Here is a 26937-nt window from a genome sequence, read left to right on the forward strand (position 1 = left end):
CTGTATTTATTAGATTCTTCTTCTGAGCATAAGCAAAGGAAGACTCTGGGCCCAAGCAAGATTTTACTTTTAAAGAGGCAGGTGACAAGAAGCAGAAACCAGTGGCTTGAATGAGATTTATCTAGGCTTTTCATGGTTTTTAATTTTCTATATGACATTTCTGTTAGCATTGCCACTTGACTACTGTGAGAAACTGTTTACTGGTTTTGTAATAGTAGCATCTGTTCTTTTGGAATCTGGACTTTGAACAACTCATTTCACAGAATCCTTGAATAGCCAGTTCCTATTCTCTCTTACCTAGAATTTTTCCAGGGGATTTCACATGACAGGTTAACAGAAGAAAACCAGTTTGTGTAACTCTTCAGTTACATTTGTTCCCCTTCCCCTTGGATCCCTAGATCCTTCTCTTCCTGCTAATTGACCAGCAGCACCCTGGAATATTGTCATCCCTTTGTCCAAAGGAATGGTGTAGTTGTATTCAAAGACCAACAAAATGTTTTATATCCTGTCATTCCTACCTGTTAAAAAAAAAAAAAAAAAAAAAAACCTTTTTTCCCTTAATTAGATTTTTTAGAATAAGTAACTGAAGGAAAAGTCAAGTATCTGAAAAATTTCAAGAACAGCACTAAAATTTTGATCCACTTTAGTATAAAAAATTTTCCCCTTTTTAATCAGATTTAAAAAATAAGTTCTAAGAGATCATGTAAAATTTAAAAATGTGAAGAATAATTAGAATTATGTTTCTGGCCCATTTGTAAACTTACGTGAGATGATCTGGATTTCTATTAATTTCTTAGTAAAATAAAATGTATTATTGTATATGCAATATAGGTTGAGTTAAAAAATGAGAGTTGAGCTTTTTTTGCCCTTCCAAATGTAGGGCCTACATATAATTTTAAGAGCTATTTATTAGTATTTGCTGTAAAATTGATTTCCCATTGAGCTTTTTATTATTATGATTCTTTACTAAGTTTTCAAAGCATGTGAGACCTACTTAATGGAATAGTAATCAAATGGAAACTTAATGATCTTAAATAAAAGGTTTTAGTTTTCCTGGAAATAAGGAAGATTGATTAGATATGAAAATAATGTACTTATGATCATAAAAGGAAAGATTGCCATTGTAATAATTGGCCAATTTAGTAAATTTGAGTTTAGTTAATTTTCTCAGTTCTAGTTTGCTATATATGATAAAGCATTATTTGAAAAGTAGTACAGGAAGAATGTATACAGATGATATTACTGTTGTTAAAGACCCAGCTGCAAGTTAGTGCATGCTTCAGGGAATTCAAATGAATATAGACTTTTTAAAATTTAATTTATATGGTCTGACCTCTCTAGAAGTATATATTTATATTTTGGAATATATATGAAATGTTAAGTCTTTCTCTTCCCTTTTTTAGCCTTAGATTGTAAGCAAAAGAAATCAAGGTCAAGATCTGGAAGCAAGAAGAAAATGTTAACATTACCTCATGGTGCTGACGAGGTTTACATTCTCCGATGCAGGTATATGCTTTTATTGCCAAATCTCCAGTTTCTTCAGATTTTGCTTTGAGATATATTAACTAATTTGGGATTTTTAATTTGTGGCAGAAGGTGTATTCTCAACAATCAAGTTATAAATGAACTTTTGGAAACCATCTTAAAATCTTACCTCATAATACACTGTATTTCAACAACTGATGAATAAATTTTTTATATTACCTCAAAATTTCAATGATACTGTGATTTATGAAAGTAATTTTTTGTTATGGTGCTCGTGTTTTATTTATTTGCTTTGTTTGATTTAATTTGATTGTTTTTTTTTTTTTCTTTTTTAATTTGTCTTGAGTTTCTGTTGCTTGGGAACTTATCTCCACTCATACTTCTAAGTATAGCTATACAAACTCATTCCCACCCCCTTCTATACTCATCCTCATGCAGTTTAAGGAATTCTGAATTGGGGAAGGGTCTGTAGAAAAGAATGCTACATTTTGGAATTATACTTGTTTTAAACGTATTGACATATATAGGTATTAAGATCTTTTAATTTAATTTTAATTTAATAATAATGTTCCCACCTCTACAAATATTACTATAGATAATATAGCTGTTAAACATATGAATTGGCAGTTTTTCATGATTTACATGAAATCATTTTGACTCTGTATGTGTTTTAAAACTGTTGTCAGGTACTCCTGTACATGATAGTATCTCCAAGATAGATAAAGTTCTACTTCTTAGTTTATGGATTTTATGTGAATTGGTTTTATTTATTTATTTTTTTGAATTGGTTTTAAATAAAGGGAATTGGTCATGTTAAGAGAACTGTTATCAACTTCTTCTGTAGGTTTTGTGGCCTAGTCTTTCGTGGACCGTTGTCTGTTCAGGAAGACTGGATTAAGCACTTACAACGACACATTGTAAACGCTAATCTTCCACGGACTGGAGCTGGCATGGTGGAAGTCACGTCACTACTTAAAAAGCCTGCCTCCATTACAGAAACTTCATTTTCTCTACTAATGGCAGAAGCAGCTTCATAGAACAAGGAAACCTTTTAAATAGCAAATTTAAATTGGATGTAAATTTGAAATTCTTTGTCTTTTTTTTTTAAAGCCACGTTAAATTATCCGTTTATAAATACTAAAGCAGGAAAATGGGGAAAAATGAATTACAGTGACATCAGAGCAAACTGAGTACTTCAAACAGTAAGTAGTCTATATATTTTATATAGGATGGAAGATGTGTTTTTAAGGTTTACTAAGCTTTGTCAGTTAACTGTGTTCACTCAATGAAAGATCAGTACATGTAAGCAGTCATTAATAAACTGTTGCACATGGATAACTTAAAGACAGACTTACTGGAAAATTACATTTTCTGCAGTGTTACCGGAATCAAGGTTCTGTTTATTCCCCACAAGACTTGCATTGAAAAATAAGATATTATATTTTGTTTGTATGTATTTAGTGTTTTGTATAATACCAGGAACCGCTAAACTAAATTTACTCAACTTAGGGCATTAAATATCATGTACTTCATAGTTTGAGACTGTTCACTCAAATAGGGCAGAGTACTATTCTATCTAGATGTGTAAGTGTTTTTTTAAAATCACATGGAACGGTTTTTTTTATACTAAAAAGTGGAGGGAGATTTGTTTAAACAAGTATTTCTAAAAGAAATATGTACATAGTCCTGGAAATTATTTGTGGTAAGGAAATATTCTTTACTCCAGTTGCATTTCTCAGACAATAAAGTGGTGCATCCATGCTACCTCCTACTTTGTCAACAAAGATGCTATTTACCCTTTACATTTTTGTATCATAATAGATTTAAAAAATCTAATGTTCTTTATTGCAAGACATCCTTTTGTTAACAGATTTGTTTCTTTTTAATGTTTTACCTAAATTTTGACATGCTTACAGGACAGGTTTGCCTCTTACTTTATTTAACATTGTAGAAATGTAATTAATAAACAATGCTCACTACACAACTTAGAATAGGCTTTCTCATTTATATTCCAAATTTGATCAGTTAGCAAAACTTAATACACCAATTGAAATATTTCTACATATGATGAGAATGTTTACAATTTAAATTTTAGAACTTGTTTTGGATGTGATTATATGTACGAAAATCGTGTAACACTATGCTCATGCTAAGAACCGACATAACGGAATTACTGAAATAAATGTGCTGTGAGGAATGGAAAATATGGTGCAGATGTCTTGGTCATGATAAATTGTGATTCTTTTAAACTCTTTCCAAAAACAAATTATTTCTTTTAACTGCAATCAGATTCCTTTACAAATAACAGTTTTTGTATGCAAGCACCATTTCATTTTATTTCATGTAGTATGGCTAATACTATAGTTGAAACAAGGATATGCATTGATAATTTTCTTCGTATGTAAATAAAGTTAAAAACAGTTAAAATAAGGAGTATTTTGGTAGAGTATATACATACCTCACTGCCAGTGAAATTGCTTTCCTATGGTATATCTCCTTACCAGAAAAATCTCTAAATAAAAAAAGACTTAAAGAAAATTATCATGTCTATATTGTGAAGCATTTCTTATTTTCAGTGGTGGAAATAGTCCACTTGACGTTGTGTTTTATTTTATTCAGAAAGTTTGTACTTAGCAAGTTCCTTTATTCACGTACCTTATATGTGAAATTAGGATGTTGGATTAGATGGATCATTCTCAACCAAGGGCCTCCTGATCTCTGGGGTACTAAATAGGGGGAAAGTACTTCTAAGTTATTTTTATTTTTTGAAATGCTTAATAGAAACTGTGTATTTCTCTATAAAGATGACACTAAAATTTCAAATTCTGTACTTCTGACTCAAATTATACCAAGTCTCTATATACTAGTTGTCTCTTACTGAACATTTCATCAATAGTTATAAATGAATATATTTTTTAAATTGGAAGATATATAGCAAGTAGAATTCAGAAATTTAAAAAAAAATTAGGGTTTTGGGGGGAAAGACTAGCAATTACTAGAGCCCCTTTCAGCTCTAATTTTTATAATTCTGTGATTTTTATTAAGCAAACTATCAAATTGTAAGAATGCAAGTAGACTAGGTAGTTTGATTTTATAAGCAAACCTAGATTAAATTTTTTATGTTAAGCTATTTAAAACCATTTCTTTTTCTACATATGAAAAGAATTAAATAGGGTAATTTGAATTAAAAACATTAAGCTAGAGGGATTCCTGGGAAGTTAAAACAAAAAACATTTTTCGTGGAAAAGATATTTGGGTTTCCAAATTAAAAATTCTTTTGGAAGCAGAGTTTGTCTTTTGACAACTAGCAAGTTAAAACATTTTCATTTGGCTTCCACAAGAAAAGAAATTATATTGTCTCAAGTTACGTGGTAGCACAATATGGTCTAATTCAATATTGAATACGGCCTAATTTTCTTTTAATTCCTTTTTTTTATAATTACTAAAATATTTGAGCTTTTTTAGTATTAGAGTTTTCTTTCTTTTTTTAAAAATCTGGTTAAAAGTGTTACATATTTAACAGCATGAAGACAAAAAAGTGAATATTTTCTACTATGCTTCTTTAGAATATATTCGAACCGGGGTGGCTCAGGTCACAATGCCAGGCTTCTAGGATTGAGCTTTACATTGAACTCTTTTCTCAGCAGGGAACCTGCTTCTCTGCCACTCTGTCTACTTGTGTGTGCACACATGCTCTTTCTTTGTCAAATAAATAAATTAATAAAATATTTTTTAAAAAAAGGAGAGAATGTATTAGAACATTGGTGTAGCTAATATCTCTATTTCGGATTTCACATTTAATTATGGGTTAAGGAGATGATAGTTTTTCAGTAGTCGTGTAATAGACTTTTTTTTAGGGACATGTATATGACCTCTCAGGAACTGTACAGTTAGAACATTAGTCTAAAGGATGGCTTTGATTTTTTTTCTCACTAAAAAAGTTTAATATATGCTCATTTTGGAAGTATTATGATGAAAAAATAGAGGACATTATCTTGGTATAATCACTCAAAGATATTTACTTTTAACAGCTTGTTATATTTCTTTTATTGTTTCAAAGTACTTGTGATTGTGTGTATTACAATATATACTACTTTCCCAGTTTTAAATTTGAGCAGTGCATTGTGTAGCCTAACCTTTGAATACTAGATCTGGAGCATTTTCCAATACCAACAACCAATTCTCCGATTCTCCAGACATTATCTGGGTATCTAGGAATTGGATTCAATTTTGACATTAACTGCCTAGACTTAGCAGCAGGCTCCTTGGGCTAAAGAACTCAGTCTCATAAGACTGCCTACACCTCAGGATGCCAGTCTCAAGTATCAGGTCATTTGTACTTCTGACCAGCTGGCTGTAAATTGGGGGTTCCCACAACACCCTCTTCAAACTCAATAATTTGCTAGAAGAGCCTACAGAACTCAGGAAGATACTTGACTTTGCAAGTTTGTTATAAAGGACATAACTAAGAGGGTGCTGGGGTGGCTCAGTTGGTTGAGCATCCAACTCTTGAGTTTGGCTCAGATCATAATCTCAGGGTCATGTGATCGAGCCCCAAATCAGGCTCTGCACTTAGCATGCTTGTCCCTGTCTCCCTCTGCTTCTCTCTCCCACCCCTTGCATTCTCTCTCAAATGAATAAATAAAATCTTTAAAAATGAATGAATGAATGACATAATTCAGGAACAGACCAATGGAAAGAGATGCAAGGTATGCAGGAGAGAGGGTGGCATGGAGCTTCCCTGTCCTCTCGAGTGTATCATCTTCCCAGCATCTTCATATGTTTACCAACCTGGAAGTTCTTTGAACCCCATTGCTTATAAGTTATTATGGAAATTTTGTTACATAACATGATTGATTAAATCATTGGACGTTGGTGATTAAACTCAATCTCAAGTCCCTGAAGGTCTTGGTAGGGCCAAGGTAGGGGGTGGTGGAGAGAGGTGCTAAAAGTTGCAGTCTTCTAATCATGCCTTGGTTGTTCCGGTGACCAGCTCCCATCCTGAAGCTATTTTGGGGCCCCCAGCCATAAGTCATCTCATTATTCCTGCAAGTGCAGCTGATGCCCATTTTAAAACAAGCTGTTCTGTATTTTCTGATACTTTTAATATATTTATTTGATTTTATGTAGTTTTCTAAAGTTTTACTATATGGATGGGAATTCCTTTTTTATTATTGTCAATTGGGATCTCTGCTGGGTATTAGAAATTTCCTAGCTGTTGTCTCGCAGTTATTTATTTCTTCTGCCTCATTCTCTCTTTTGGAACTAAATGTATATTAAATCCTTCTCATTGTGTTCTCTAGGTTTTTTACTATTTATTCTCAGTTTTCTATCTTGGTGCTACATTTCAGGTAATTTCTTCTGACCCATCTTCCAATTTCGTCATTTTCTCAGCTACTACTAAACCCTATTTACTGAAGTCTTAATTTTGATTGTAATATTTTTCAGATCTAGAATTTCTGTTGGTTCTTTTTCAGATATGCTTTTTATTGTTTCTATTAGCCTATGTGGCTGTCATTTCCTTGAATGTGGCCTACATAGTTATTTACATATTCTCCTTCTGATAATTCCAAATAACTCTGGGTTTGAGCTTATTGATAGTTGCTTTTCCTGTTTCTTGCTCATAGTATCTGGTTTTCTTATGTGCCTAGGTGTTTAACAGTATGCTAGACATTATATTTGGAAACAATTCTAGAACTATTCTGAAGCCTAGGATAGTATCTTTCCCAAAGAATTCTCATTTACTTCTGCCAGTTGAGTAGGAGTTCTACCAGTTTAGAACACCTTAAACCCAAATTCAAGATTTGTATTTTCCTGGTCTACCAGATGACCCAAAGTCAGGTTCTCTATAAGAGCTAGATCATGGGAAAGTTCATATACCTCTGCTTCACCTTTTATGTTGTGAATATAATTTTGTTCTATGAGCTCCGTGCAGCCATCAAAATTGCAACTTACTTTCATAGCTATTTCTTCCAGATAGGACATGTCCTCTGGGCAAAAATAAAAGGATTTGTTACTGGGTGGCCCCACAGGGTTTCTTATCTTCACTTAATTAATTTGACTAGATAATTCTTTACTATCTTGCTATTTCTTTGTTGCTTATATGATGCTTTTGTTTTTTTAATCCAACGTTTTTAGTTGACCTCAGGGAGGGAAATTGAGATTTTGTAGCCTACCATTATCAGAATCAGAAGTCCTTATATAGGGCAGCCCAGGTGGCTCAGCAGTTTAGCACCGCCTTCAGCCCAGGTCCTGGTCCTGGAGACTCAGCATCGAGTCCCACATTGGGCTCCCTGCATGGAGCCTGCTTCTCCCTCTACCTGTCTGCCCTCCCCCTCCCCGCCCCCCCCCCCCCCCGTGTCTCTCATTAATAAATAAAATCAAAAAAAAAAAAAGCCCTTATATAAATTTCTGGGAAAGAGGATTTTTGTGTGTGTTTTTTTTTCAATTCTATTTTCCTAAGAGTTCTAGGGGCACCTAAATGGCTCAAGTGAGTTAATGTGTCCAACTCTGGGTTTTGGCTCAGGTCATGATCTCAGGATTGTGGAATCAAGCCCTGTGAGCTCAGCATGGAGTCAGCTTGTCCCTCTCCCTCTACTGCTCCTCCCTCTCATGTACATTCTCTCTCTCTCTCAAAATCTTTAAAAAAAATAATTCTGATATACAGTGTGCATCCAGTCAATATTCACTGAATGATTAAATGAATAAGCCATTATTTTAAAGCAAATGTAAATACTGTATAGGTATTTTCTTAAAAATAAATTTTGTTTTTTTGTTTTTTGTTTTTTTTAGTTTTTATTTCAATTCCAGTTAGTTAACATACAGTGTTATATTAGTTTCAGGTGTACAATATTGTGGTTAAACACTTACATCCAGCATTCGGTGCTTTTCACAAGTGTGTTTCTTAATCCCCACCATCTATTTAATCCATCCTCTCACTCCCCTCCCCTCTGGTAACTATCATTTTGTTCTCTATAGTTTTGAGTATGTTTCTTGGTTTGCTTCTCTCTCCTTTTTTTTTTTCCCTTTCCCTCAGTTGTTTTGTTTCTTAAATTCCACATATGAGTGAAATAATATATTAAATGTTTTGCTCTTCCAAATGTATTTTAGAATTAGTTTGTAAAAAAAATTAGTTTGTCAAATTCCATTTGAACTCAGAGCTATATCGAATTTATAAAGTAATTGGAAAATGGGAGAATATGAGTCTTTTTTAGGAAATTGGTATTTTTAGAAATATGGCATATTTTTCCACTTATCTTCATGTCTTACAGGAAAGTCCTATTGTTTTCTTTATAAAGAATTACACACTTAAAATTTGTTTCTAGGAGCACCTGGGTGGCTCAGGCAGTTAAGCGTCTGCCTGCTCAGATCATGATCCCAGGGCCCTGGGATGGAGCCCCACATCAGTCCCCATGCTCTCTATGGGGAGCTTGCTTCTCCCTCTCCCTCTGCTTGCCGCTCCTTCTGTGCTCGCTCTCTCTCTCTCTTTCTCTCTCTCCCAAATAAATGAATAAAATCTTTAAAAAAGAAAATTTGTTTCTGTATGTTTTTGTTGCTATTGTGATTTTCCCCCAAAATTTTTAGTTGAATATTGCTGATATAAAGGGAAACTACTGATTTTCTGGGTGGCAGTCATATATATCCTCCCATAGCTGAACCCTTATTATAGTATTTTTTCAGTTAATTTTTTTTGAAATTTCTGTAGCCATTTCGTACCATCTGCAAATTGTGATATTTATCTCTTGCTTTCCAATGTTTATACTTAGTCTTTTTCTTGTGTTCTTATATTATCAAGGTTCTCCAGTACAGTATTGATGATTAGTGGTGATAGCTTGTATTCCTGTCTTACTCCTAATTGTCATGGAGATACTTTTGTTTCATCATTAATATAGTTTGTTGGGAGTTGCTTGTAGACAGTTTATTTAGTTAAAGAGATTTTATGTGTTATTGGATAAGAGTTTTTTATTTTCTTTTAAATAAAAAATGGACTCTCAGTGCTAACATTTCTTTAGCTTCTGTTGAGATTTGCATGTGATTTTTCTTGTTTAATCTGTTGATGTTAGTAAAAAACATTAATAGGCTTTTAAATATTGAACCATCCTTAAATGTCTCCTTGGTCTTGATGCTTTTTGATTCATATGGTGAACTTAATTTGCTTCTATTTCATTAAAGAAATTTTTAATGTCTGTTAGTGATACTGGACTTTACTTTTCTTCAGCTGTATTTGTCTGAATTTGGTACCCAAGTTATGCTAACCTTATAAAATGAGTTGGGAAGTTTAAATTTGCCTAGTCTCTGAAAGAATTTTCTTAACATGGATAATTTTGCTTTCTTAAAGATTTGATAGTACTCGTCCATAAACCCTTGAGTCTGTTACCTTTAAGAGAGATATCTTTTGATTGCTTTTACTATTTCTTTTATACATAGATTGTAGGATTTTTTTTTTCCCTCTCTGAGCCAGGTTTGGTTACATTTTCCTAGAAGAGTACCTATTCTAGATTTTCTAAAATTTTGGAATAATTTACACGTAGTATTCTCTTACACGTTGTTTAATCTCTGTATCTGTCATTGTTTCATCACATTATTAATGTTTATTTCAAGCTTAGCTTTTTTCCTTAATTAAACTTACTAAAGGTTTTATTTGTTTTTGTTAGTCTTTTCAAGAACTTGCACTTGGTATTATTTTCATCAGTTCTATTTTTCTACATTCCACAATTAAAGGATTATTTAAGTGATGCCGTTTAAATTATATCTTACTCATATGTCGTTTACTCCACCTGCCAGATTCTGTGATTCTGTGAAAGGTATGTTAGGATCCCAGTATGACTGCTACTGTGTCTGTTTCTCTTCATTCTCAGTTTTTGTTTCTATACTTCCAGTCAGTGTTCTTGAGTATATCAAGGTTCATGATGACTATTAAATCTACTTGGATTCAATAAAAGCAACCCCAAAAAAGCCCTATTTTTTATTTTTATTATTTACCTGATATGCTTTTTCCCTCTCCTTTCTAGTGTCATCTTAGGTTTTCCTTTTGTCAATGACTTCTAGCTTGATTTTCTTATTTCACCTAGTTTGAGATGAATAAGTGAATATAACCATTCATATTTCTGTGCTTCTGTATATGTTTATACTTACTCTGTCCATATTATCTTGTGCTTTATATGTATTGTATTTTCTTAATATTTCTTTTCCTTTCTTATCTTAATTGAATTGAGTATTCTTTGTTAATTTTATATATATAAAGTTTTTATATATACACTAATATTAATAAAGTATTTATATAGTTTTTATATATATAAAGTTAACAGAATATATATATATATTTTCAGAATATATATATATTTATAGGACTAAGAAAAATGTTTATTACAGTTTCTAGATTTTCTTGGAATATATATATTTTTTCTTTTTTTAAAAATATTTATTTATTCTGAGAGAGAGAGAGAGAGAGAGAGGGAGAGAGAGAGAGAGGCAGCGACACAGGCAGAGAGAGAAGCAGGCTCCATGCAGGGAGCTGGATGTGGGAATCAATCCCAGGTCTCCAGGATCACGCCCTGGACCAAAGGAGGCGCTAAACCACTGAGCCACCCAGGCTGCCCCGAATATATATATTTTTTTCAAATTAAGTCATTGCTGTGGTCTCTATTTTGTGTTGTTTCCTTCATCCCACCCACCCACCTGTACTGCCAAATTCTTATATTGAAATCCTAACCACCAAAGGTGATGGTATGAATAGGCGGACTTTGAGGCTGGTTAGGTCATGAGGGTAGGGCCCTCATGAATAAGATTAGCACTTTTACAAAAAGATTTCTAACTGCTTTCACCACTTGAAAGATAATCTGTGACCTGTAAGAGGGTCTTCACTAAAATCTGGCCATGCTAACATCCTGATCTTGGACTTCTAGCCTCCAGACTTGTGAGCAATAAATGTTTCTTGTTTGTTTATAAACTACCCAGTATATGGTGTGTGTTTTTTCACAGCAACTGAAATGGAGTAAGACTTTAATCTAATTTAAACTGTCTTTGATCCTCTTAAAGTTTGTTTTTGCTTATGGTACTGTGTAGGAGTCTGTTTCTCTCTTCTTCCAAAATGGATATATAGCTATCCCAACACCAATTTATCATACTGTTCTTTGTCCAAAGAATTGAACCTATTACTTTTGTCACATATCAAATCTCAACTTGGGATCTGCATCTGGAATCTCTGTTCTGTTCACCTGTTTTGTTTTTAGTCTTTTTTCTAAGTCTGTACTAAATAAATACCATACTTACTTGATTACAGGGGCTTTTTAGGCTATGTTCTGGTAACTGACAGAGCAAAATTCCCTGTCCCTCTTTAGAATATGCTTGCCTTCTTTACTGCTCTCATAGTGAGATCTTTCAAGTGAATTTACTGCCTTTCTCTTCCGTTTCAAAAGTTTTAACAACACTGAGAAGTCTGTCCTTATCCATTTATATTTAATTTCACATGGCTAACCAGTGTTTCTGTTTCTCTTATTCTATCTTGAGGCCTCTTCTTAGTTTTTTTTTACTTTTGCTCTGAAAGGTGAATAGTAAATTGACTGAGTAAAGGCTCCTCAGAGGCAGTCCTCTTCTCTCAGGATGAATAAATGCAGATGATGTTTGTCTCAGGAAGCAGAGATGGGCTAGTTCATTGTCAGTCTGTTTTTTCCTTTAAGTAATTCTTTCTGCCTGGATGTTTATACCATTGTCTGCTTATCCTTAGAGTTCTAGAACTTTGCCAAGCGTGCCTAAATGTGTGGTTTTCTCATCAGAACAGCCTAGAACTTAGCAGAATCCAGGCCTTCTCTAAATCAGGTAAAATTTTCTACTATTATCTGTTGGATAGTTTGATCTTTCCCATTTTTTTCTCCTTCCAGAATTCCTATTCCCTGCATTTTGTGTTTCTTGACCTATTTTTTTTTTTTTATTTTATTTACTTATTCATGAGAGACACACACACAGAGAGAGAGAGAGAGAGAGAGGCACAGACACAGGCAGAGGGAGAAGCAGGCTCCATTCCATGGAGGGAGCTTGACGTGGGACTCTATCCCAGGTCTCCAGGACCACACCCGGGACCGAAGGTGGCGCTAAGCCACTGAGCCACCCGGGCTGCCCTGTTTCTTGACCTATTTTTCAAATCTTCAAGCTCATGATTTCCATTTATGTATGTTTGTCTAATACTTTGAACTGTTTCTTGCACTTACAGTGAATGACCTCTTAAATTCATCATTTATAATTTTGTTTCAAAATAACATTTTGGGATGCCTGGGTGGCTCAGCGGTTAAGTGTCTGCCTTTGACTCAGGGCGTGATACTGGAGTCCTGAGATTGAGTCCCACATCGGGCTCCCTGCATGGAGCCTGCTTCTCCCTCTGCCTGTGTCTCTGCCTCTCTGCCTCTCTCTGTGTGACTATCATGAATAAATCTTAAAAAAAAAAAAAAAAATTTTTGTTTCAAAAATAATGTTACTAAGCTTTCGGAAATTTATGTGTGTGCACCCTTAAATCTCCTTAAATGCTGTGATTTATTTTCATTTATATTTTCATCTCTAGTATTTCTGTTTTACTGAGTACATGTTTTGATTATTTTGCTGATTTCCTCTCTGGTTGCTGGGCTGCCTTTAATGGGTTATTTTTCTTTTTCAGTTCACTGGGTTCAGATCTGTTTGTTTTGGGATATGGGGATATCCTATTATGTTAATAGTCCTCCACTTAGTGAAAAGTGAAGTGGCAGTTCCTTGCTGAGATACATGAAGGATATCCCTGATGTCTCTCAGCTCTCTGTAATCTCCAGGGCAGAGAGGATTCAGTCTACCCATTCAGTTCCTTTGGGGCTTGAAAAAGATGTAATATGCTTACCTATGGGGTAGATATCTCTGATTGTCAAGTTCTTCCTAGGATCTACCACCTTCTAGTCCTTAACTCCTGAGCTTCAACCCATGGAGAAGAAAGTTCCATATCAGTTCCCTTTTCTCTCAGGACCCCAAGAGAGCCCCATGTCTCACATTTACACCAGTCACCTCTAAGTTTCAGCAGTCATCTGGCTTGGAAAAAGCTAAAAGTTTAGTAGTGTTGAGAATGGAGGAAAAGGAAAAATCACACCTATTTGTAAATTTCTTCACCCTTAAAATTAAAACTTTAACCGTTATTAACTTAATCCTTAATTAGCATCTGCTATAATCAATATATGTCTCTTCCCTCCACCACCACAAGAAACTTAGCATGCTTTTCTTCCTCCTATTCAGCAATCTATTGTTTTGATCCTCTGAAATTTGACTTCCATGTTTATTAAATTTTATTATATTAAATCTCCTTTAGTTTTTTTTTTATATTTTTAAATTTTATTTATTTATCTATCTATTTATTGATAGCGCCTGCAAGCAGTTGTGGATGGGTAAAAGGAGAGAGAATTTCAGGCTGATTTCATGCTGAGTGCAGAGCCCATCATAAGACTCAATCTCATGGCCTTGAGATCATGACCTGAGCCAAAACCAAGAGTCAGACACTCCATTAACTGAGCCACCCAGGTGCCTCCGTCTTTCAGTACACATCTTTTTATAATCTATGTGTGAAGGATACATAAAGCACTGTGTACTGAAGAACAGTGGTTGGGTTAAGAATTCCTCTTTCAGTCAGATTCCATGTATCATCTATTTTTTTTTTCAGGGATTACTCATAATTTCCGATAAATCAGAATACGCTCTCTTTTTTCCCAGCACTGTTAAAGACTTCTACATTTTTTTTTAATATCAGTTTTTAGGGATTAGAGGATCCTGAAGTATATATTCAATTCAGATCTTGATCCAAACTTCAGAAACTAATCCAGAAATTTTTGTGAACATATAACGTTCCTAATTCACCCAGATCACTTCTCCAATGATTTCTTAGTCCCTTAGTCCCCCAAACTTCGGTATGTTGCACAGTCAATAAGACATAATGAAAGCCCCTTTTTGAGTAATAGGAGAAAAGTTCATATAATTGGAGTGGTATATTATTTTCTTAAGCCATTATGAAATCATGTTATAGTACTTGGTAGTTATATTCAAAACAGTGTTCTTTTTAGCTGCCTCAAATCCCTTTTTTTTTCTGCATATAACTTATAATTATGTCAGTCCTTTTAGAATATCAGAACAGAGTTTCCTACTCACTGGGGTTACTAGATATTACATATTTTATTAAAAATGCATAGAAATAAATAAGAAATGAAAGTTTTATTTTTTTAAGAAATTAGTCTAAAACATAGATTTTTTTTAAGAAAACCTTACTTTTTAAAATAATCTCTACACCCAGCATTGGGCAAGAACCACAACCCCAAGACCAAGAGTCATATGCTCTACCAACTGAACCAACCAGGCACCCCAGTAGATGATTAAAATGAGTAAATTTTTTACCTTGTGATTTAAATGCTATATTCTGCATTTTAAATTTTTACTTGTTCTTAGAAGGTGACATTTATTGGTCACTCGTTTCTCTTTCCTCAAAGTGAACATGCTGCTAATTTGAAATGTATGTTTTGGTGCCATTTCAGAACCAAAACATTTACCAAAGGTGAAAAATATTATGTGATTGTGATTTCTCAAGACTCTTGCTATTATTTTATATAATATGTTCAAGCCCTTTGAGAGGTCCAAATATTATAGATCATAGCTTATGAGAACTTCTCACCCAGAGGCCAATATAGTAAAGACTTAAAGCCATTCACTGAGAAGATGGAAGAAACTCATGTTCTCTTACGTTTAGCTTTAAAGATCCATTTTCTCTATTAGACATCTGCTACTGCTGTATTTCCTCTTTTGATCCAGGAGGCAAATATCCTTAAAACTAAAGCTAATGTGGCTGTTTTTAATTGATGATTGAGAACTCTAGTAAAGTACATAGTCTGCTGTGTGGTTTTGGGCCCATGCAGTAAAAGGAGGTAATTCCTCGCATAATTACTTCTAAAATCAAAGGGCTCTAAATAGTAATGCTGTCACAACAGTAAATTTTATTTTATTTTCATGACCCATGTTTTGGATGATCCTCTGAATTGCCTAAAAACACATGCAAAATGAAGTGTGTGGAGTTAGTGTTAAATAGATTCAGTTAGGGCTCACTTTGTTTAGGATCTACCAGCATCCTTAATAAATTTCATATTTAACTTTTCAAAGCAAAGAAAGGTCTGATCCCATTTGTTCTTCATTGGTACTTCTAGACTCTTCCCTTTCTCCTTTCTAAAATCCTCAGCTTTGAAGCCTGTACTGTCAAGACTGCTCACTTCTCATCCTTATTGCAGCTAACTGTTCCCTTAGATGCCACAGCCTTGAGGATTTTTAGCTCCTGATCTGTCTCTGCAACACTACCCATGTTCTAAATCTTGCAGATTTCAGTGTCCATGAGAAAGTGACAATAGAGAAAATTGCCAAAGAAGATTAGGGAGCTAGTTCTGTAATTATCTTGGGGGAAAGTGTAACGGGTTGAGGGAGCAAGTACAGAGCCTGAAGCAGAGCATGCTTGGGTGCTGAAGAACAGCAAGGGGACCATTATAGCTGGAGAAAAGCCAGGGACAAAGGAGAGAGAGAGAAATAACAGAGCTGGGTCGTGCCTGTATGTCACTGTGAGGGATACAAGATAATAAGATTTTTCTAGCAAATTTATCCTTCACTCTATTTCAGTTCTCTATATAGTGAAGCTTGTCTGTATCCATAATTACAGCCCCATCTTGTTTTCTCAGTTCTAGTATTCCTACTCTGAATCACCATTTCTGGGACACCTGACACCTGGGGGGCTTAGCAGTTAGGTGCCCTCCTTCTGCCCAGGGCATGATCCTAGAGTCCCAGGATCGAGTCCCACATCAGGCTGCCTGCATGGAGCCTGCTTCTCTCTGCTTGTGTCTCTGCCTCTCTCTGTATGTGTCTTTCATGAATAAATAAATAAAATATTTTTAAAAAAAATCACCATTTCGGGGCAGCCCCGGTGGCACAGTGGTTTAGCGCTGCCTGCGGCCCGGGGTGTGATCCTGGAGACCCAGGATCGAGTCCCGCGTCGGGCTCCTTGCATGGAACCTGCTTCTCCCTCTGCCTGTGTCTCTGCCTCTCTCTCTCTCTCATGAATAAATAAATAAAATCTTAAAAAAAAAAATCACCATTCCTGACTCTTCCAGTTTTACTCTTTTGTACCCTGAGTTTAGTAATTCTTTAACCCCACAAGAGCTTACAATCCACAATCCAGTGACCTTATATCATTTTTTATTGACTCAACCTCCCCAACCCTCCTTGGTTTCCCTTACTTCCCTATTGAAATTATATCCATCAGTCTTTCATCAAGATCACACTGTTGTAATCACTCATCCCTTGTCCTTCTCCCACTTTGCATACTCTCTTGACAAAATCTCAATCCCAATTAGCTCTCCATGTTTGTTTTTTTCTCCCATATTATAAAAATTGTTTTTAATAAAAACTTTTAGTTCTCACTATCCTCTCCAGCTACCACCCATTTCTATTTTTCCTTTTTAAAGCAAAACTCCTGCCAAAGCTATATGTAATAATCATAGTTACACTAAATACCATTTATTAAGCACTTGGCTATGTGCCAGGCACTGTTCCAGATATTTTATGTATATTAATCTTATTTTGTTCTCGTAGCAATTTAATGAAGTTAAAAAATACCAATTTTTACAATAAAAAAAGACATGAAGAACTTATTCTCCCCTCTACTCACTGGCAAATAATGAAGCTGGAGTTAAAATCCAGGCAGTCTGTCATCAGAGCCTGTGCTCTTAATTAGACCAAAGCAAAGTATGTTCTAAATTTCAGTTCTCAGACACATTGGCAGCACACTCCCATTTTCCAAGACGGAGTATAACCCTACCCCAAGCTCCTCATTCCTCATGAGCAGTAATGTAATAGGTTCTCTTTGCAAAACCATTTTATTGTAAGGTGGAGCTTTCCATGTAACCAGAAAGTTAAAAGTGCTTTCCTCTAGTCAGAGGACTCTCTCTCATGTGAACTTTAGATTTTAGCCTTTTTGATTTCTTTGTGCTTCGCTTTTTCTCTCCTACCTCTCCTGTTAAGTTCATTGATAAGGGGCTCAAGGCTGCCTCTCTCTTCAGTAGAAGCTCATAGTGTGCCAAACAAGAACCAGATTGGGGTCCAGAGAAAAGGAGTTACAGGAGACTTTTCTGATCCTGATCTCTAGTTCAGGAGAAGAAAAAAAGAATCCCTGAGCTGAATCAGATTAGTAATAAACACAATTTCTTTGTGTTGTCCCCTCTGCAGTTGCTACTTTCAAATCTGTGGTGGCAATAGAAGGTAAATTAAAAAAAAAAAAAAATCAAGGACCTTGCACTATTTATCAAAGAAGAGAAAAAAACCCCAATGACATGATTTTAAACTCATCAATTGGAGTTTTCTTTAGATCCTAATCTAACATTCCTAGAAAATTTACTCAAAGAATTAATCCATTATTAATTTGTGACTTATGTCATCTTTAGGATGAGAGGAATTCAATTAAACACTATATTTTTGAAATAACTACTGATTTAGAAAATTTAAAATAGTAAATCCTCAAAATCAGTTTTAAGTTTTAAGAACAAGAAAACATCATATGAATGACTAATGTCAATCTAGCTGACAAACATTATTCTCATTGGCAGGGCTCAAATGCCCTTTCCTAAATAATTGCTGGCAAGGAAAAGGGATTTCTATGATTGGCTTTTGCGTTTTCTGGTTGAAAGAGGTTGTGGAGTCAACCACCATTCCGAAAAGAAGTGATGTTTCTTATTTAATTTTTTGGTTGATTATTTGGGGTTTTTTTTTTTTTTTTTGGAAGTTATCCTTATGTCAGAAATAGTTTAATCTCCGTGTAAAGAACAGGCAAGCTTTTCACAGCTATGTTGTTGCCCCTCACTCACCCTGCTGCCCCGTTCCCCGCTGTAATGTATATAGTATGTAGTTCTACTTTCCTGTAGCCCATACTTTAATTATATTCAGTTTGCAAAAATGTTAAAATTTTATTCAAAGTGAATGGTCTAATCTATTCAAAGGAACTGATGTTAATATGAAATCACTAAAAGAGAATAAAAAAGAATTGACCTTATAAGTAACTATGGCAAAATGAAGTTCTAAACATTTCCCAAGTGATTACTTTTCATTGTGGAAGTTTTATTCCTCAGAAAACATAAAGCTGAATAATTTTGCCAAACCAGTCTAAACTTGACAAACTCTATTGGTCCTTAAAGGGGCCAGTTATCTGAACCAGTAATCTCTTCAGTTCTAAAAAATGTATATATCTTGATAGAGATTTGGCTTAAGGGTTTTAAATCCTACGTGCTTTGGGGACGCCTGGGTGGCTCAGTGGTTGAGCATCTGCCTTCGGGCCAGGGTGTGTTTCCGGATTCCCGCAATTGAGTCCCATATCGGGCTCCTTGCGTGGAGGCTGCTTCTCCTCCCTCTGCCTATGTCTCTGCCTCTCTTTCTGTGTCTCTCATGAATAAATAAATAAAATCTTTAAAAATAAATAAATTATATATGTTTTTGAGTGAGTTGATCCCATTTACTAGACATCATTCTTGCCTCAGGGCTTTGGCCTAATTACTTTTTAGGATAAACTATTTTCATATAAATGTTTTTTTTTTTTTTTAAATTTTTACTTATTTTTGATAGTCACACAGGGAGAGAGAGAGAGAGAGAGAGGCAGAGACACAGGCAGAGGGAGAAGCAGGCTCCATGCACCGGGAGCCCGACGTGGGATTTGATCCCAGGTCTCCAGGATCGTGCCCTGGGCCAAAGGCAGGTGCCAAACCACTGCGCCACCCAGGGATCCCATATAAAAGGTTTAAAGAAAAGTATTATCAAGGATTGTGAAGATCAAGAATATAACTTAAGAGATGCCGGAGATGCTCAGGGGTTGAGCTTCTGCCCTTGGCTCAGGTTGTGATCCTGGGGTCATGGGATCAAGTGCCGCATCAGGCTTCTCACAGGGAGCCTGCTTCTCCCTTTGCCTATGTTTCTTCCTCTCCCTCTCTCTGTCTCTCATGAATAAATAAATAAAATCTTTAAAAAAAAAAAAATATATATATATATATATATATAACTTAATCTAAAAACCCAAGGTTTTACTGTGATGTATCCAATTGTACCTGTGTTGGATGTTACCACTTCTTACTGCTGGAAAGGGCCTTTTATGTTTGTTCAGTGTAAACACTAATTCTTATAACAAATCCTTCAGGTTAATAATGCCAAGTGTACACGAGGACAAAGTCATATTTATACCATGTAATACTCCAGAGGGATTATGTATTGAGCAGGAGTTATAGAGAAAATGAGAGATTTGACAAGGCTGAAAAGACCAGAGAGTCTTAATTTCTGAAAGTGGAGGTCAGAAAGTAGAACTAGCACCAGAGAGTATTAGGAAGGAGATTTCAGTTTAGAGCAGTTTCAGACTCAACTCAGTGTGGTATGCTTAAAGAGCCAATCAGGAGAAAAACAAAACAAAACAAAAATCTTTGCTTCTTTATATGGACTTAGGGAGGTGTTCCAGGAAAAAAAAAAAATTGTTAAAAGTCATACAGGATGGAGGAGGACTTCTGATTCAAGAGTACTTCTGTTTCTCTGTTTCTGCCACCAATTTTTGGACAACTACTTTCTCTGTTACTACACTGTCAAAAATACCCAAATGACAAGTACAACTTCAGTTGACTTTATTTTTTACTGAATAAGTGTAACTTTTTTCCCCGGAGTGTAAGAAAGAAGAAAATTATGCAGATAGAAGACCTTTTACCATGGTTTTAAAAGAAAATGGGCAATATTTCTCATTGTGGTCAGTTGATGATGGTGAAATGAGGAAGAGGAGGTGGGCAAGGACGAGAATGATGATGATAAAGACATTTTGAAGTTTAATGGCAAGTAGGGGAAGGAAGTTGGTGGAAGTAGTGGAAAGACTACTAAGCCAAGTATTGTAATGTGATTTTTAGGTCTGGGTTGTTCCCTATTTCATTAGCCAAACATATGACTCTGAATTCATACTGATTTTAGTTTCCTTATCAGAAGGAAAGAAGTAAACTATATGATCTCTTGTCCTAATGCCTCCAAATCTCTGTCATTAAAATAGCAAATATCTATGCTAACACTAATAAAATAGCCAGAACAGTATCAAGCATATGAAAAACAGTATATAGAATAAGGTGTCATTTTATAATTAAATTTATGCTTAATTAGAATTGGTTTATGTAACACATTTTTTCCAGAGCCTCTGTACCTCAGAAAGGGTTGCAAAGAAAAGGCAGAATGCATAGCACATCATATTGCCACATAAAGGCTAACAATTAGACATAAACTCAGACAAAATCACAAGGAGAGCCATAAATAAAAGAGAGTCTTAATGTGATTTAAATACCGTGACTGAGTTGCATTCAGTGTCAGCCTGGTCACCAAGTCCAATGCGACATCATCCTCTATAGAGATGTATTCTAGCAAAAGACTTCTGCATCCGCCATCTGGCCCCTGACTCAGGGAGCACATCTCACTGAATGACACATAACCCAGTGGGATGCACCAAATTTGCTTAAACATGAGCACATCCTCTTCTCATAACAAAGGCTGAATATGACCCTAATTTTATATTCTATAAACTGTGTTGTGGAAATTATTAAAACAAGTCTTCTGGGGAGGCCTGTAAACATTTACTGGTCTTGTTTTCTTTGTCACAGTCACAATTTCAAGAAATACTGTAAATTCCAGTTAAATTGAGAAGTGAATTAGATGGGCTTTAATAAAAATCCATTCTTTCTGTGGTAAAATATAGATGTAAAAAAGAACTAAACTGTGACTAGACAGTCTGACCCTACTAACACAAGAGTGTGAGCATAGTTCCAAAAATTAGAGTTTCTTTTCTCTGTCACAACCTTCAGGGAAGTATGTCAATGAGCTGTACTCAAGAGGAATTTCTCTGAGGTTCTGATTTTTAGTTTTTACCTTAAACTGTGATTTCAGGCATGTTCCAGCATAAAGGCAACCATATCCAGTATATCTTGTCTCTAAGAGTCTGCTGGGCTTCTTTTACTCTATTTAGAATTATTTTACACTTTAGAAGGAAGAGTATAATTTATCTAAATGGAAAGTATTTTTCCTTTTAGTACATCTTTGGCATGCCTAAGAGTGTTAAATATTTTATTGGCTTTTGGGGGGGAAGGATACTGTTTTATATAGTCTTTTCTCTATTATTTGAAAAGCACGCCAAATCTACAGATCCCAAGTTAATACTGGAGACTTTTTTATGGTCTGTTGTACTCTTTCTGATAAAGATAAATGCTAACAAAGAGACAGTTTGTGGAAATAGAGAAAAAATTTAAATTTAAAATAACCATTTTTCTTTACCAGGTTGTATAAAACTATAATGCTTTGTTGAAATAATATGAAAGGGCAGCCTGGGTGGCTCAGCGGTTTAGCGCCGCCTTCAGCCCAGGGTGTGATTCTGGAGACCCCAGATCGAGTCCCATGTCAGGCTCCTTGCAGGGAGCCTGCTTCTCCCTCTGCCTCTCTCTGTGTCTTTGAAGAAAAAGTTGTGCAGAAGTGTTGAATCACTTTGTTGTACACCTGAAACTAATATTACTCTATATGTGAATTAACTGGAATTTTTTTGAAGATTTTAATTATTAGAGAGTAAAAGCACAAATGGGAAGAGGGGCAGACAGAGAAGTAGAAGCAGCCTCCAACTTGGGGCTCAATCCCAGGACCCTGAGATCATGACCCAAGCCAAAGTAGACACTTAACTAACTGAACCACCCAGGCACCCCAATTAACTAGGATTTAAATAAAAACTTTTTTAAAAGTTCAAAATGATATGAGATGAAGAAATATTAATAAATACCAATGCTAATTTCATGTAAGCTGTTAATTAGAAAGTAAAGGGGTGCCTGGGTGGTGCAGTTGGTTAATTAAACAGCTAATGCTTGGTTTCAGCTCAAGTCATGATCTCAGGGTTATGGGATCAAGCCCACATCAGACTCCCATGTTCATCATGGAGTCTGCTTAGGATTTTCTCTCACTCCCCCTTGCTCCCTAAAACATACACACACACACACACACACACACACACACACACACACACACATATATGTTTTTTTTTTTTTTTAAGTAGAGAAAAAATGGAGCATGTGAATAATAAGGTAAGAAGTAATATGAAATTCTGGGGAAAGCCTAGTTATGCTGGACTTCTTTAGGGCTACAGCATTATGAAGCCAAATGATAGTGAATGAAGCCTGCAAGAGAGCATCATAATGCTGAGATTGTCAGATGTCCAGTCACATGGACTTGCTAACCAGGAAAACCACTGAAATTAGTATGGGGGAGGAAATCTTAATTTATAAACTCATTTAAAAATAAAAGCAGTGGACTGGATAATAGCAGTTTTCACTTTTTAAGAATAGGGCCTATTCAGCGGGTCTAATACCAGGCTTCTGTCTGGTATGCTTCTGTCTTGAATGTACACTCCACCTGAATATTAAGGGCCATTATATAAAAGATGTGGACCAGCTGTTCTCTTTCTCCCCTGAGTTCCAAACAATAAAAAATAGGCATAAGCTTTAGTGTGCGGATTTGGGCAAAGAATGAGAAAGAATATTGTGAATTTAAGTACATTGAGTGAATTTTATTCTATGGAAGCCTTTTAAAAAGTCATTACAATCACTCAAAACCCTTGTAGTTTGTGACATAAATAGGTACCCCTGCAATAAGAGTTGTGAATAATTACATAAGAATTAGACTGTTTTTGAGTTGGGGAGTAATTAGCCCAAACACCAAAGAATGCAAGAGAGAAGCATGGAAATACATAACCACATAAGAATTAGAATGTTTTTGAGTTGGGGAGTAATTAGCCCAAACACCATATAATGCAAGAGAGAAGCATGGAAATACATAACCACAAAAATGAGAGAGACATGTATAGATCAACATAATGACAGCATCTAGCTAATTAAACTCTCTGGAATGTTCTCCTTTTGGAAAGCAAGAAATCTTCATTTTTAGAATTGTGAGTTGACATAGTTTTGAATTGAGTCGGATTCTCATTGGCATCTATGATCTATGTATACAGTTTCTGGAACAGCCTTTCCTGTAGAAAATTTTCAAACAAACATTTGGCATCAGTGGAGTATTTTTTATCACACTGTCAGTGTTTTTCATAGTACAGCCTTTGACTTCCAGAAGGTTCAAGCTGTCTTAGAAGCTCTGAGAACCCTAGGGTATTAGATGAATGCCAGATATATTACACTGAGGGCTTGGATCCTGGGGAACTAGAATTCTGAGAACTAGGATGCCTGATTGAGATTGAACTGTCTGTTTATGCTTGCATAGACACAGGAAGATGCTGATAGCATTTTAGACTGGAATTATTTTACTTCATTCAAACAACCCTTTAAGAGCCACCTTCTTTTGTACCTGTAAAATCGTATATTCACCAGAAGGATAATATGTTCAAGATTTAGTTCTGTGCAGTGGTGTGCTAGTAAGTGTTTTAATATCTGGGTTTCCAGCCAAGGAGTGTATGTTTTGGGGGGTGGAGTAGAAATAGGGAGTGGTAAGCAGGTGTCTGATTTGTAGCATTTGCCAATTTCTGTGATGTAAATGCTCCCACCATGGGCAGTTGCAAGCTACCAAAATGACATCACTGAACCACAGTTGGGAAGAGGTGTACAATTGCTTCTGACACATGAGTGGTCCTATGTCAGGTTTACATAAAACAACAAAATCCAGAAACCTCACTCTGTGTCATTCAGTGACAGCTACCACCTAATGATTATGAAATAGAACTTCTCACTCCCACCTGTGGCAGATGCTCTAAAGTGTGCCTAACAAACACATGGCTTTCTCCAATCTGAGAGCTGTGATTTTTAAATCCTACTAAAAACTTTTATTATTTAACAGAAGATTCCCCCATGATACTGATCTTTGTACTAATGTCACCCAGTCCTTTATATGTTCTGATTGCTATAAACAGCAAATAAAATGTTTATAGGTCAACAGAACTGGTTCTTGGAAATAGTAAGTACAACTTTCAGAATGGAAAAATTATTTGGAGGCATGTTTTCAGTATTTTTGGTGGATTTTAGTGTTTTTGGTGTTAAAAAGACTGATAATACCCTGAGAAACAGTATTTACCCTTAGTAAAAGCTTCCCTGGAAACACATTTCATAGCTCAGGAATTTCTCTATTTGCTTATTTTTAGAAACAGAACTATTATATTAACATGTCAGTTTATGGCCACCACCTCCTTTCTTCATTCCCAGACCTGCACATATTTTTGTAACCTCAGGATACATTTATCTCGTATCTTTAGTCTCTCTGTAAAAGACTGTGTAAAACAAAATGGCAATAACTTCCCCAGTGCCAGAGTTCCCAGATGCCTCAGGTTCCTGACCATAAAATAAATCTTGGGTACAGGCTGGAAAATCTAGTTGCTTTAACATTTACTCAGTTTCTGCTCTTTGTATTTAAAAGACAAAAACCATTTTGCAAAAACCTTCCTGGACCTTCAGAGAGAAAGCAAATGGATTCTTAGGGACACATCCATTCTGATCATGTTATGGTTAATAAGTTCATTCTAAACTACAGATAATGTTCAGAATAACAGTTATATTGTTATTTACAATGAACTTTCTCATGGATGTCCTTCCTATTACACAGAACTGAATAACATTGGTAACATGAAGTGTCACTGTCCGGCCTCAGAGCCCCTGCCAGTAATTAATATGTATTTATTCAATAAGTGGGTGATAGGTGCTTTCTGTGGTGAACCATTATGGAGTGTGTCCAAATGAATTAAGATCAGTCCATTAGTATTTGATTTAAGCTGGCCAGGGGTTAAAAATGCTTACACATTTTTAGACTATATGAAATTCTTATTTTCTCTCATCACAGAGAATTTAAACTCAAATAGGTCATTACCATGGTCCTAATAAAATTTTTACTGTTAGATTGGTTTGTTTATTTCTCTTTTTAGCTAATGGTTTAATGTAAATAATAATCATAGTTGATGAATACATCAATAAGTCAATGAATTTCATTTACCACACATCTAAGGTCATTCTCAAGATTTACTTCTTCACTGAATTTTCCCTGACAGTAATACTTAATGACAGTGTGACCCTAATCTTAATTACTGTGAGTTAGCACAGCTATTCTGCATTGCTGTTGGCTAATGAACCAGATTCATTGGCTGGTTCTGACAAGGCTGACATAACATGTCACTGACAAAGTGACAGAGTAGAAGAAGACATGAAGAAGGAAGAAGCATGCAGAGGAAAGCAAACTTGAATCAATATACTAAGACACACTAACATCACAACCTGTGCTCAAAGAAGAAATGAAAAAACAGGTCCTCCTGGTCATTTGCCTTAACATCACATTTTTGTTCTCCTCGGATATTAAAAAAATTAGTAGCAGAATGACATTTCTGAAACTCGTTTTTAAATTGTATTTTGGGAGAGAATGAAATAAGTTACATGGAGTGAAGAAGAGATGATGGAGCTCTTAATAAAAATAAATACTAAGTTGGGATGGACCAGGAGGAAAGCATCAGAAGGTGAGTAGAAATACAGAAGTAGAGTATTTCCACCAAGTAGCAATCCATTTATCTAAGAAGAAAACACCACCTCTTATTAAAATATTATTAGATAGAATGATGTGAAATTGCTGATATTCACCCATTTTTGACCTACAAAAATGGTCATGGGGTGATTTAACTGAATAAAACTATAAACTATTGGAACCAAGCTAAATTCATAAAATACATAACACACTAAACCATCCCATGGGAACTAGAGGAACAATAATCTAGAAATCTTTTTTTTTAATGCAATAATAAACTACTTAGCCTCAAATATCTATGGACTTTAATCCAAAATACTCTCCATATGCTTGAAGATCATTTGAGAAAACTGTATGTTTGCAAGGTTTTTTTGGAAAGAGAGTAAACTAGTCAAGCAGTTATTTTCTATTAGCTCCAAAGGAATGTAACACCAGTGTTTTTTATTTTAAGAATCTGGAGCATGCTAACTATAGAAAAGGTCAAGAACAGTCACATGCTGGTGAGTATTAGCTAGTCTTTCTGCACTGATGGTTCAAAACCTCTTCAGCTGTGGAGTCTCTCACCCACAGTATAACTGACCTGTGTTGCTATTCACAGGTCCTCCACCACCCTATAGCAGGAGAGTCAATGGGTATCTGCAAGCAAGCATTTGGGCCTGGCTGTGCCTGCCCTGGCCCACCTCCTGAGCATAAGTGGGATGTGGACTCTGAGGAGAATTACCAGCATGTTATTCCTGCCACTTCTCATCCATGGTTTCTGGGTTGAGACCAGCTTGCTGTGTTTGCTAACAGATCTTAAAATATATATAACATGGAATATCATCTAACCTTAAAAAGGAGATCCTGCCTGCAACAACATGGATGAACCTGGAAGATACTGTGCCAAGTGAA

At 35.4% G+C, this 26937-nt stretch overlaps 1 protein-coding gene across 10 annotated transcripts in view; it reads left to right on the top strand.

The window, feature by feature from the left end:
* ZNF644 (zinc finger protein 644) overlaps positions 1 to 3912 on the top strand; it is a 105624-nt gene extending 101712 nt beyond the window's left edge. For all 10 annotated transcript variants that reach the window (XM_041747023.1, XM_041747020.1, XM_041747022.1 and 7 more), the window contains 2 exons: positions 1404 to 1506; positions 2330 to 3912. In XM_041747023.1, the coding sequence (XP_041602957.1) occupies positions 1404 to 1506; positions 2330 to 2522 (296 nt within the window). In that variant the 3' untranslated portion in view covers positions 2523 to 3912. The remainder of the gene's footprint in view (positions 1 to 1403; positions 1507 to 2329) is intronic.
* The last annotated feature ends 23025 nt before the right edge of the window (positions 3913 to 26937 follow it).

Source organism: Vulpes lagopus, chromosome 3, assembly GCF_018345385.1.
Source record: "Vulpes lagopus strain Blue_001 chromosome 3, ASM1834538v1, whole genome shotgun sequence".
In the NCBI taxonomy this organism is placed as follows: domain Eukaryota; kingdom Metazoa; phylum Chordata; class Mammalia; order Carnivora; family Canidae; genus Vulpes; species Vulpes lagopus.